The 12,232-nt window shown below is 53.4% G+C and overlaps 4 protein-coding genes across 4 annotated transcripts; 1 reads left to right on the top strand and 3 right to left on the bottom strand.

Moving 5' to 3' along the window:
- Positions 1 to 57: 57 nt before the first annotated feature.
- Positions 58 to 1,499, bottom strand: gto2-1 (Glutathione S-transferase omega-like 2; the record flags this gene model as incomplete). The annotated part of the gene is made up of 7 exons (XM_037323727.1): positions 58 to 285; positions 360 to 384; positions 488 to 756; positions 811 to 1,034; positions 1,093 to 1,180; positions 1,250 to 1,408; positions 1,497 to 1,499. The coding sequence occupies 7 exons, from the start codon at positions 1,497 to 1,499 to the stop codon at positions 58 to 60; spliced, it is 996 nt and encodes a 331-aa protein (XP_037177406.1).
- An 881-nt stretch (positions 1,500 to 2,380) lies between these two features.
- UBA1 (Ubiquitin-activating enzyme E1 1) lies at positions 2,381 to 5,752 on the bottom strand (the record flags this gene model as incomplete). Its single annotated transcript, XM_037323726.1, has 4 exons — positions 2,381 to 3,124; positions 3,178 to 5,167; positions 5,220 to 5,596; positions 5,747 to 5,752. 4 exons carry the CDS (start codon positions 5,750 to 5,752, stop codon positions 2,381 to 2,383), a joined length of 3,117 nt encoding a protein of 1,038 aa, XP_037178634.1.
- A 1,539-nt stretch (positions 5,753 to 7,291) lies between these two features.
- Positions 7,292 to 8,087, bottom strand: fkr-3 (FK506-binding protein 1B; the record flags this gene model as incomplete). The annotated part of the gene is made up of 5 exons (XM_037323725.1): positions 7,292 to 7,319; positions 7,394 to 7,435; positions 7,500 to 7,581; positions 7,696 to 7,760; positions 7,963 to 8,087. The coding sequence occupies 5 exons, from the start codon at positions 8,085 to 8,087 to the stop codon at positions 7,292 to 7,294; spliced, it is 342 nt and encodes a 113-aa protein (XP_037178633.1).
- A 2,333-nt stretch (positions 8,088 to 10,420) lies between these two features.
- On the top strand, positions 10,421 to 10,804 carry CGCA056_v008477 (uncharacterized protein; the record flags this gene model as incomplete). The annotated part of the gene is made up of 2 exons (XM_037323724.1): positions 10,421 to 10,571; positions 10,692 to 10,804. The coding sequence occupies 2 exons, from the start codon at positions 10,421 to 10,423 to the stop codon at positions 10,802 to 10,804; spliced, it is 264 nt and encodes an 87-aa protein (XP_037177481.1).
- Between the last annotated feature and the right edge of the window lie 1,428 nt (positions 10,805 to 12,232).

Here is a 12,232-nt window from a genome sequence, read left to right as displayed (position 1 = left end):
GAGCGGGACATAGGTGTTGCCTTTCTTTCTGGCCGTGCATGCTTTCGCGATGGGTCCTTACAGTTTTGTGCTGACTGCCGGAACCTCCTCGTCGAGGGGGAGAACATCAGGCAAAGGACCGACTGGAGTGATGGAGAAAGGGTTGATATGAGTGTGGCTCTTGGTGTAGTGCCACTTGATATGCTCGAACTGGGTCGTGTCGCGGAAGGCTTGGACATTCCAGTAGAGATTACGCATCCACCTGTGAAGGAAAGGGTATCCAGAACGGATATCGCGTATGTTCGTCTTGAAATGTTGCACGTAGACGGGCAGTGCAGCTGTCAGTAACTTTGTGGTCAAGAAGATGCAGCTGAACTCACATCGAATCGAATAATGGTGACAAAGCTGCGCGGGGAAAGACAGAGTAAGCTTGGCCTTGATGCCCAACTGAAGAAGGAAAAACAGTAGTAACAGTAAAAATAGAAGCAGGGGATCGCCTGAGACTCACAGTCTGATATCCGCTTCAGTGGTAACCTTTCCAAAGTAAAATGGGCCCTCGCTATATGTCGACTTGAGGTGCGCCTCGGCTTTGTCGAGAGCCTTGAAAAGAGCGACGACGTTGCGTTCATATGCCTCCTGCGTCGTGGCGAAACCAGACTTGTAGACGCCGTTGTTGATCTTGTCGTACGTCCACTCGTTTGTCTCGTCAATCTGGGTGCGGAGAGTCTCAGGGTAGAGGTCGACTCGACGGTACTTTTCGTCCACGAGGTCATCAAACTATGGCCAAGGTCAGCTACGCCAAATCTTTCCTAGCTTCCAAAATTAGGTCACCTCGGTGTAGAGCATGCGGATGATCTCGCTGCTTTCGTTGCTAACGATGGTCTTAAGCTTCTTGTCATACAGCACCGGGACAGTGAAGCGGCCCTCGTAATTGGGCTCTGACTCGAAGTAAACGTCGCGGAGGTGCGTGAAATTCTCGTGGCCCTGGATGGGGTCTGGGACGACATTGTCACCGGGGACGCTCTCTTGCTCGCCCTTGGTGACGAAGCGCCATCCTGTTGGGCAATCAGCCCAGCTACCACACTGAATTTTTGTGCGTATCACCAAACCCACCTTTCTCTCCTAGGTGCCAGTGGACAACGGAGTAGCTGATGATGTCCTCTAGACCCTTGAGCTGGCGGGTGATCAAGGTACGGCAGGCCTGCGGGATGTGAGCTACTTGTCGCACAGCCACCAGAAAACAGGGCCCTGGAGTGTTGGCAAAACTCACCCAAGGACAAGCATAGCTGACATAGAGATGATAGCGGCCCTTCTCAGCTTGAAACTTGACGCCTTTCTCCCGGGAGATCGAGTCACGGAACGAGCTTTGCTGACGCTTGAACTCGCCGGACTTGTCGCCGGACTTAACCCACTCGGTGATCTTGCTGGCCTGCAGCGTTTTCGTGTCAGTCCTGTGCCTGATCTAGAACCTGCCCGCTGGGCTCTGGTCATCTTGTTCCAGTCGCGGCCTTACGTACCATTCTGAGCTGTTGGCTGCGAAAAGCGTCTTTATGCTGGACGAAAGTTGACGAATCTGAAGGCGAGAGGTGTCGAGGCGATGGCACGGCTGACGTCAAAGACCGAAACTATTGACGGCGGCATAGGCTTTGTTTGCCGAAATAGGAGAGACGATTCAGAATCCTCACGTTCATGGGCGATGATGATGATGTTGGCCGGCAGCAAGAACCCGCCGCCAGGGTGCGGGGGCGGAATGATGATTTTATACGGTATGGTCTAGAAAGGGACGATGTAGTTGTGTGGTCGTACGTTTGTTCGCATTGACGAAGCGAGGACGACTAGCCCATGCGAGCCACTCAACTTGGGCGCAAGGTATCTTTGGTGATTATTACAAAGGCATGCATGGCCCATGTCATCTACGGTCTTCTCCCCTTTCATGCCTAGAGTCGCCATCCACAACGTCCCTCTGCAAACGTCCGCGAAATGGCTTCTGTGAGATAGGTAACAGTTGCGCAACAGCTCTAAGCATTGCTAATGGTGACGTAATCAGGACCCAACAGATACGGTCCCACCCTCTACGCTACTGAAGCAGAGCGCTTACAAATGACCACTGCACCTTACTCGTACACGCTTGGGCTTATTCATTCGGGTACGTACTTGGGGGTATCGTCCTTTGATGCGGATCGGTTATCCTGGCACCAGTTTTCTCGCCATCATACCATTCCATGAATGTCAAGATGCGACATAAGTTTGTTCCTAGTTGCCTACTTGACTCTGTGATACATCCTTTTCTTCTTCTGAATCCTACCTTGAATGCTCAACATCCTGATCTGTCTGTTCGTCTAGGCCTCCTCCCTGACGACATACCTCAGTCAAGACGTATCGAACCCTCCAATGTAGACCCTTAGGCCATCTTCATCTTGATGTACGGAACCTCAACATCCTCGCCGTCAACATCTTCTGCCACCATCTCAAAGATGACCTCCTTCTGGTGAGAGGGAATAGGCTTCTTAGAGACAGTTTCCACCAGCTGGCTCAGTTTCAGGTTCTGGCGGTCCTTCAACTTGGCAGGGGGGAAGAAGCTGGCATACAGCAAGCTGACGCCTGAACTGAGCATAGAAATGCTGAGACCTTGCTTCTCGAAGTGCTCGAGAAGCTCCTTCAGCGTGATATCTGCCACTTCGAAGCGATCCCAGATCTTGTCTAGCTTGACGATACCGTTCGGGCCCTTGAACTCCACCTTCGGGCTTGCAATCGGCTCGCTGAACCCGAAGAATGGCAATGCCAAGTTGATGAAGCCATTCTTGTACTGCTCTAGATCTTGCTTGCCATCGATGACCTTGTACAGCTCCAAGATGACCAGACCTGTGACGAGAGCTGTGGTTGTCGCAATAGCAGGAATGATCTTTCCAGCAATGAACTTCGTCTTGTGACGGTCAGCCTGCTCAATCTTATAGTTGGCAGCGCGCAGGTTGCTGCAAGCCGTGATGAAGTCGATGTGATGGTTGGAATCGTCGTCCTTCTCAAAGTCTACAGGTTGGAGTTGGAAGCCGGCCAGATCATTAGGAGATGGCAGGCTGGCAATGATCTTCTGTAACTCATTGTTGTCGTCGAAAGAGCTGCCCTCTCCGCCCTCGGCGTTCGGGTCCTATCAAGTATTAGAAATGACCAACAGATGAGTCTTTCGTTTGAGGTACTCACAGGGTCGCTATCATTAGCCTGGATCTTGACGCCTTCCGCAGGCGAGAAGTCAGGCACAATCACATTTTCAAGCTCACGCAGATAAATGTCCTTGTCAGTGCCAGGGGATTTGATGTTGTAGTTGAATGCATGCAGATTGGCAGCAGCCACAACAAACGCAAAGTGAGTAGGGTTCTTGGCATCGAACTTGAGCGGACCAGGGGCCCGCTTGGGACCAGACCAGAAGGGAGTGCCACTGGAGGTTGTCGAGTCCTTGGGAAAGTTGTGCAGAAGTTGTTGGATCTTGTTGTTGAACTCCTTCTCGAACAAAATTCGTGCCCATGCGATACAGTCTTCGAATGTACGCGGGCGATCGGTAGTCAGGTAGTCGCGGAGCGTCTCCAGAGTCAACTTAGCGCTGCCGCCTTGTTTCAATGTGGCCTCGATGTAATTGGGCTGCGTCAGATAGAGGTTGACAGTCGAAGGAGACGTGATGAAGAGATTCTCGAACATATGGTCCTTTGCCCAGGCAATGGTGTGTTCGATCTTGTTGGGGAAGCTTTTCACGGTGCACATGGGGAATTCCTTCTCGGGAGGATCTTGAGAGGAGGAGTAGGACTCAGTGAGATGTGGGAGCACAACCTGAGTATTACCCTTGGTTCCGAGGGTGCCGCTTTCAAGGAGAGGCTTGCGGAAGAACACGCAACGTCTGTCAACGTATGTTCTCGCCTCTACGTTGTCAAGTGCATTTGTGACACCATCGAGGTCGTTCCAGAACTGTTCGTTGAAGGTCTCCTCAGTCTCAGGACTTACGCGATCCTTCAGGCAGACGATGTGGCCGTTAAGGTCAGGGTTCATGGCCTGAACGGCTGCTGCCGCACAATCGCTCTTCATATTGCCGACATCCTTGGCGCGGAATAGGAACTGACGGTTGAGGTTGCTCTTCTCGATGGAATCCATGTCGGTAACCGTGATCTTGCCCTTGGGGCCGGTACCCAGGCCAATCATGGCCCAGTTCTTGAGCATCTCGCATCCGATGGCACCCGCACCCACAAGGAACTGGCGTAAGTTGGCGATCTTCTCTTGGTACTCGCGACCGAAAACCACAATCTGTCCGTCGTATCGAGTGCCCAACGGCTTGCAGAGCTCCGCAGTACGTGCAGTACTAGTCGGAAGAGACTCGAGCGAGTCGAAGTACATCCACTGCTTGATGGGCTGGAACTTGCCGGAAACGGCCTTGAGAATCTCCTGCGCAGTAATTCCACCAAACAGAGCTGCCATGGGGTTGAGATCGCCAAGAGCTTGATAACTCAGCTCCTTGATCAGCTTTTCGTCGAACTCAACCTCGAGGCCTTCGGCCTTGGCGAACTCCTCTGCGGAGCGGAGGATTACCGTGGCATCTCCATCATCCAAGGGGTTGGGGAAGCGGCCCTGGCTCTCCACAAACGCGTGGAGAGCCTGAAAACCAAGATGCAACTGCTGGGGGCGATCGAATTTGGCAAAGTCAGACATGACAAATTCAGGCTCCTTAATCGCAGCGGTGATGCTCTTGAAGTTGATAGACTTGGGCATCTTGACCTGCTGGTAGAGACCTCCGCGCTTGTACTGGCCAAGACCGGAAACATCGCCGATCGAGAATGTGTACGGGCCCTTAACAGTGATCTTGCGAGGCTCGCATCCATTCAAGCCTTCCATACCCTCAATCTCAGAAAATGTGACATAGTCCCCATCCTCAAGTCCATGACGGGTCTCGTCAAGAGCAGAGACGAGTCCCTCCTCGTCAATGCCGGCGACTATTCCACTCAAGGGGCTTTCACCAGTCTGGTCGATGACGGTAAAGTTCTCGCCAAAGTCACAGAATATGGAACCAAATAGACCGAACGTGTCGGCGGCAACGACGTAAATGCCTTTAGAGTGGCAGTAATCGCCAATAAGAGTCTGCAGTTTCAGAGGAAGGCTAGTTAAGACGACAACTTGGTACTTGTCGAATTGGGAGAGGTTCTCGCCCAAGCTACGTCGTTCGTCAGCTAGGTCTTCTTCGGCATTTCATTTTCTGAACTTACTTGGACGACTGGTGAACCTTGATCGGTGTGTATGCGTTCAACTCGGCGACTCGAGGAGCCGTAACCTCATCCCTGGGCTTTCCAACATCTTCCGGGTGGAGGAAGAATTGTGAGGACAAATCGGCAAGGGAGACCAAGCCAGGGTCGTAGAGTGTGAGACTCTTGACTCCGGCAAGAGCAATGTTCTTGGCAATCTCGACACCTAATCCCTTGAGACCGGCAATCAGAACATTCGAGGCGCCCATGCGCTTCATGGCCTCGTGGCCTAGAACATAGAGCTGGCGACTGTAGAGGGATTCGTCGATCTCGGTCAGCCCCACGACGGAGTCGTCAACCTGCATACGGGTCACCAGGTCGACCTCCGTTAACTTTTTGTCCTATGCATGGTGATATTATTAGCAGACTGATACGACGCGACGTGAAGAGGCCGGCCACGCCGCGAGCTGCAGCGGCGCTGCGGGGTTAGAAGATCGTTCTGGCGAAGCATTTGCTTCGGCCACAACCGTAGTCGAGGGGGTAAAACGTACAGCCATGGCTTTTTTCTGGGAATTCGGTGTCCCGCCGTTGGAAAGTTTGCGCTTCCCCAGTTTGGCGAGCTGTTTCTCTCGAGGTGCTGCTATGACGTGGAGGGAAACACGGCGGTGGGACGATCAGCTCAACCCCACCAAACGATGAAGCGAAGTGTCCAGTATGTGTTTGAAGGTATCGTCTCGTTCGGCCGCGGGGTCCGTTGGTATTGGGTTCGTGAAAAGGGAAGTGCGCTGCGTGGAAATGGAAAATGTGCACCAGGCAAACTCGTAGAGATTCCGAGATGGAGACGCAGATGGCAGAAGAGTAGCCTTGTTGAAGTGATGTAAAGGTGGTCGAGGAACCTGCGGGTGGAGAGGGGTGGTGTTGACGAGGGGCAGGGGGGTAACTGGGTGATTCAGTGGGGGTTGAGGGAGGTGAGAGGCACCTAGCTACCTTCCATAGAGCCCGGTCGCTACCTTGCGGATAAGGTAAGCAACTGCCTGACGCTAGAAAGGTGCCGGGCTACCTCACAAATCTACCTTGGTTGGGGGAGCTTCTCTTACGTACTACGCACACACTGCCACACAGTGTATGGCGCTGGAGCTCCACCGCTTGTGGGCACAATTAGGTCCACGGGTAGGCGATTTCTAACGGGAGCAGAAGCGTCTCCCGCTCCTGACATCATTACTAAGTACCTAAGGTGCCTTCAAGCTATCTACGCCCGGGCAAGGCTGGTGGATGACTGCAATCGGATTGACCTCATGGGTTATTGCGAAGCCAGTAGAACATGCTGTACAAGGAAACAAAGTAACGTGTCTGGCTGAACATAGTGGAGGGGTCAAAACTCTTTTCCGGCACTGTGCTTCTGCTGTCCTGAGCCAGCTTCTCCGATGATCTACCGAGTTCCATCGCGGGGCGAAGTCCAGTGCCACTGGCCCTTAAGCTCGCCTGACATTGACATGACCCTCCAACATTCTAGCACCTCTACAGTCTAGCATGAATGAAAGTCGGCTGCTCTGATGCGCACCTCGGAGATCATAACAGGCCACTGTCGGCATCAATGTTAGGTGATTTAGTGACATGCCATCATGAATAATTCATCACCGACCATCGACAACGTTGATGCTGTGAACGCAGTGATCTAGATATCAACAACCCTGGATATCACCATGGTAGGGTTGTCATCCGTTGGCAACTTTTGGCGAGACTGGATCACGACAATGGTTGTAGATAATTGAGCAGATGCGTGACACCCGTCGTCGCTGCTGTGCGAAGTGAACCCAATCTCCGTGCACAAGATCCGGCGTTTACGCAGCTACTGATCAGCTTGGCGTGCTTGACAGTACGAGGACACCGAGGGTCATTTTGGGGATTTCTTTTGGATTGTATTCAATCTAGCGCGTGTCTGAGTGGCTGGCTGAGCAGCATCGCCCAACTGCACGACGGGGCCTCAATTGGATGACGCAGTTTCCATGTGTTCGCGCCCAGAGCAAACGATCCGAACGTATAACATCGCCAGTTTCTCTATAGTCTATAGCCCTCGCGAAGCAAGGTGCTTACAATCATTCGACGTGCTTCAGCTCAACGTCACTGTAGTAAAGCTTGTTAGCTTGATGACAATGCCGGAAAGGGTTGGATCCAACGCCAAGGTAGGTGATACATACAAGATGAGATCGGCGCGAGGGGGAATGTGACCGGTGAAGCCGCTAGAACCGAAAGTCAGTGTCTGTCATGTGCCGCAACGGCACAGCGGCTGAAGAAGATGCTTACCGCTCGCCATAAGCATAGTCGCTGGTAATGTCAAGGGTGGCCTTCTCGCCAACCTTCATGGTGGTGACGCCCTCATCCCAACCTGCAGCGTATGTGTATTAGCGGTCACGCAGACGAAAACTAGCGGGATATCATCTGCAGATTGCTCCGGTGAAGTAAGGGGGTAGTGATCGTGGCAGGCGTGGTCGGAACATACCCTTAATGACCTGGCCGACACCAATGCGGGTGATGAAATCGCCGCGACCGACAGAAGAGTCGAACCTGTAAGGGAGACGTTGTCAGCAGCGGTGTTGAGCAAGTGCTTCCGAGGATGGCGGGGGGGCGAGGGGATACCACGCAGTGGACGGGCGAAGGAGGGCAGCAGAGCAGAGCAGAGCAGAGTAGAAAGAGTAGAGTAGAGTAGAGCAGAGCAGAGCAGAGCAGAGGAGAAGAGAGCAGCAGTAGCAGAGTCCAGCGTCCTTACTTCTTGCCCTTGTTGTCGGGCTGTGTGGTGTCCTTCAAGTAGCCAGTGTACTCAATGGTGACGGTCTGGCCGGGCTTGGGAATGGCACCGGATCCCTCCTGATGAGTAGTCTTGGTAACGCCCATGGTTGCTGAAGTTGGCAATTCGTGTGTGGAAGTTGTTGCGTAGTGTGGAGGTGAGATGAGAGTGGGAAAGGAAGAGAAGAAAGCTGAAGCAACGAAGGCAAGCTTAGATACCTAGGTCCCGAACAGTGGAAGTGGGGTATGGAGGGGTAATTTGTATTCTTCGGGTCAAGGTCCAAGGTCAAGGGCAAGGGGCGGCGGCACTACGGATGCGACAGTTCAGCCCGGCGGACGCGACCTTGCACTTTAAATACTTTGTGGGAATTCAATGTGGGAGTCGGATCGATATGGTATAGTATGCGCATGGGTGATATGCGCATGGCAATGATGGCTGAGGTGATGCCGCAGTCGCGACGACTTCGCAGTTGCTTGATGAGTTGCGCTTGCGCGCGTTGGAGGCTAAAGTACCCCGGTACACTGGTACGACTGGCTCTCTCCACGGACAGAGACCACGGTTCCAACGTCGCGACAGGAACTTGAGGTCAAGCGCCTTGCATTATTACTCCACGTCCCTTATCCTAGTCATGGTACTACATCTATACTATCTCTCTCGTTGCTTGCATTTACGTGACCTGGCACTTCTGGCACCTCCCGCAGCCTGTTTGCCTCTATTTCCTCCAATCAGCCGTACTAGCCAGATTATCTGATCACTCACCGCCCAAACACACATCATGTACAATCACCCAGCTTGGGCTGTTTCAACCCCTCTCTGCCTGACCCGAACTTGATTCACATCCTCAACCAGTACATAAGGTCTGAGGAAACACTGCCGCTATCTCGATCTCGTTGACCACTCATCCGTACTCATCTGAGGCCCTGACGGGCACGCATTTCGTGGGACACGCAGGGCTAACAAGCGGCGAACGTTACGTCGGCCGCTCGGCAGTCCCTTGAATTGAACGAGGGGTATGCCCCAGTTTCCAGTTCCCCGTGCTTGATGCCCCTCCATCCCCTTCGCGCTAGGTAGCCTGCCCATTCGACCACAACGACGACAACGCCTGCCCGGCCTGTGTCTCTGACTGACGAGGTACGTACGATCGGACAGAAAGGTAGTCTTGGTCTTCTTTCGATCAGTCTGAACACCACGCATTATGAACGCCAGCCTCAACTGTTTAGCATCCCGCCAGTCAGTGATACCTCGAAATCCTCCATCGTTTAGCTGTGCCAACTTGGTTCGCCTCGGGCGCGGCCCTATTCGCCCATGTCCCACCGTTGAACCAATGGCGCCCAACCAGCAAAGCCTTGTCCACCAGCCACTGACTGCAGCCCTGCCAACAAAAAATGTGATAGAAATCCCGTCAACCCAGCTTGAGAACATGACAACGCGCACATCTCCACCGCCTTTGACAGCCCCGTCCAATCTCTGCCGATGTAAATGGCCAAGTCCGAAAACCAAACGCAGAAAAAGAAACAAAACTGTGGGCTCTCTGCGAGCCAGGATGTGCCGTCTCGCAGATACAACAGGCGCGAAGCTCGTCATGAAGACTTCGTGGAGCATTTGACATATGATGTGATTGCTCAGAACCTCGCCCGCATATGCATCTTCGCGGCAAGCCCAATACAATTCCGGTCAGGCTTGCGAATGCGCCGTCCTCGTCCTCATTCCTCGTCAATTGTCGTCAGAATATGATAGACCCTCATGTCTCCACGTCGGCGGGTGTCCATGGAGCAGTTGGTAGGTCGTCCTGCGGGATCTGGCAGCTGTATATCCATAGTCATAGCCAGTCATTGTCGTCAAACACGTAGATGTCGACCTTGCGCCACAGCATCGGACCCGGTAACGTGTTCTGTATCGGGGTTCTTTGCAATACGGCCCAGGCCCCTCATTGGCGAAATGCTGTGGCCAAAGACAAGACAGCTGCGGTCTCGACAGGGTATCAACAAATCGAAACCCATTTCGATCTGCGCAATGCTTGCGTGTTTTCCGCATCAGGCCGCCATCAACGATGGATCGGAGCGGGGCATCAAAGGCGCCTGGCTATGAGAAATATCCAATGGCACTAATAAGTTAAATGTCAGTAAATCCTCGTCGTAAATCTTGGTAGTGTGCACTTATCAGGTCCAACACATAGTCGACTCTTTGATAAACGCGACTCTTTGCCAGCAGCCCCCTCTCCCCCGAACCAAGTAGCCCGGTCCCCTCGAACATCATGAACAGAGCTGGCTGAAGACATGTATGGCCGATGGCCGATTCATGTGTGTAAGGGTAAACGCAGGGCTCTCGAGAGAATGCGGAACAACTAGACAGGGTTGAGAGTTGCTTGTCCGTCGAAGGTGAGATAATGAAGCCGCGCTGACAGACGAGGCCATTAGAATCATCGGTGTAAATCATCTGAATGCACCATGCATTCGGATCCGGTGGTGTTGAGAACCCAGACAAGCCCGAGGTATACAGCCGGCCGCTCGTCGATGGGGTGGGCCCCGAGGCCCTGGTGCAGACTCGAGTTCTTACTGTAACAGAAATCGATTGGCATCACAAGCGTGCAGGTAGGAGACGTCACAGACTTAGTAGCAACACGAAAATGTTCCAGGGAGTATATGGGATGGATGATGTTGCTTTTCTGGCGCTTCACGGACACTTGCGCGATCAATTTCTAACATGCCCAATTTACAGGATCGGGACTGCGGCTCGGGTCAGACCGTGCAAACACTCCAGGCAACGTGATACCGGGGATGGCCTGTTGATGAACGGGAATGCCCAAGTCCTAGAAAGCCACTGAAGCGCCGGAAAAGCAAATCCATCGTCACAGAGTGAACCGGGCAAAGTTGCACTTGGACGAACAAATTAATGGCTGGAGCACCCAGTGCCACGGGATGGTCCGGCGTCACCTGAACCATCGCTGGCGGGTGGCAGCATTGCATTCCTATGACGTCTCTCGGCCTGTTGCTGAAACGCAGGACAGGGCCAAGCTCTATGTCTGCGAAGCGTGGGGTGGTTGTGCCACATGCGTTGATGAGAAGACCGGGACTGACCAGAGTTCATCCGCTGATATCCCAAACATTGGCATCTGGATCAGCACAAGCCACGAGTAGGCACTGCAGCGTTTGGTGGTTGGGCACGTGCAAGAACGGACGAGACGTCAAGGGAACCGGCAGCGTGGCTGGAACATTCGTGCTACTCTGAACTTGCTTCGTCGCAAAAAGGATCATACCAGTGTGTTACAATGGCTAGAATCCGGAAAGAGGTTTGGAAGTCTTAGCTGCATGTGCGTCCCGTTCGTCGAAGCAGCGACACTGCCCAACACGCCGGTGATCAAAATCACGCAGACATACCGTGGATGGTGTGCTTGGAACGGAAGTCGCTGGTTTAATATGATGCGACTGGTAGCTAGTAGGATGATCGACAGGTAAACAGCTAGCTTTTGCACTCTGGAAGGCGGGGAGAGTGCCTGACAAGTAGCCCCTGGAACGATTTGAAACGAGCTGAAGAAATGCTCGGATGGGTCCAAGGTCAGATTCAGCTGTCACTCACCCACTGATCTAATCCATCCGATATTGTTTCAGGGATTCAGGACGTGCCCACATTCTCAGGTGCGAGGCGTCCAGAGCCTACTCCGTAGCCGCGCAACGTGGCTCACGGTAAGCGCGTCAATGCCAACGCGCTAGAGCAAGAAGAAAGAGACAGAGAGGGAGGAGAGGGATTGGAGGCTTTTGTGGGAGAGAACGAGCGCTGGACGAGGGTTAGGGATGAGACGAGACGACGATGACGAATCGATCTGATCGCCGTGCCATACCTCACATTTCAGTGGCAGCGCCAGAAATGGGAGTTCGTCACTTGAAGGCGCGAAGCCTTAGGGGTGACACTAGATCAAGCCACGCCCGCGCCGTACCTGGAGCTATGCTCTGGTCTCAACGATAGCATGTGTCTCGGCCCCATTTGATCTCAAGCCGGGAGCCTCACTATCGATGGTGGCACGCGCGAGGCCGCAGCCCAAGGGGGAAGAGTCATGCTGTGGTGGTGACACAATGGCCATTGTCTGCATTGGAAACCCAAGTCAACAGGGTTCGGGACCGGACCGGCAGCCGCTGGACAGCCGCCAGGACACCCATCGGGCAATAGTCGACATGGAGGTGATCGACTGAGGTCTAGACCGAGACATGTCCTGGCTACCGATTGCGAAGCTCTATTGATGGCTTCTCCAACGCGG

The sequence above is a fragment of the Colletotrichum aenigma genome, assembly GCF_013390185.1.
Source record: "Colletotrichum aenigma strain Cg56 chromosome Unknown KSG_Cg56_contig05, whole genome shotgun sequence".
NCBI lineage: Eukaryota > Fungi > Ascomycota > Sordariomycetes > Glomerellales > Glomerellaceae > Colletotrichum > Colletotrichum aenigma.
Note: the sequence above shows the minus strand (reverse complement) of the source record. Positions and strands in the feature narration are given on the sequence as shown.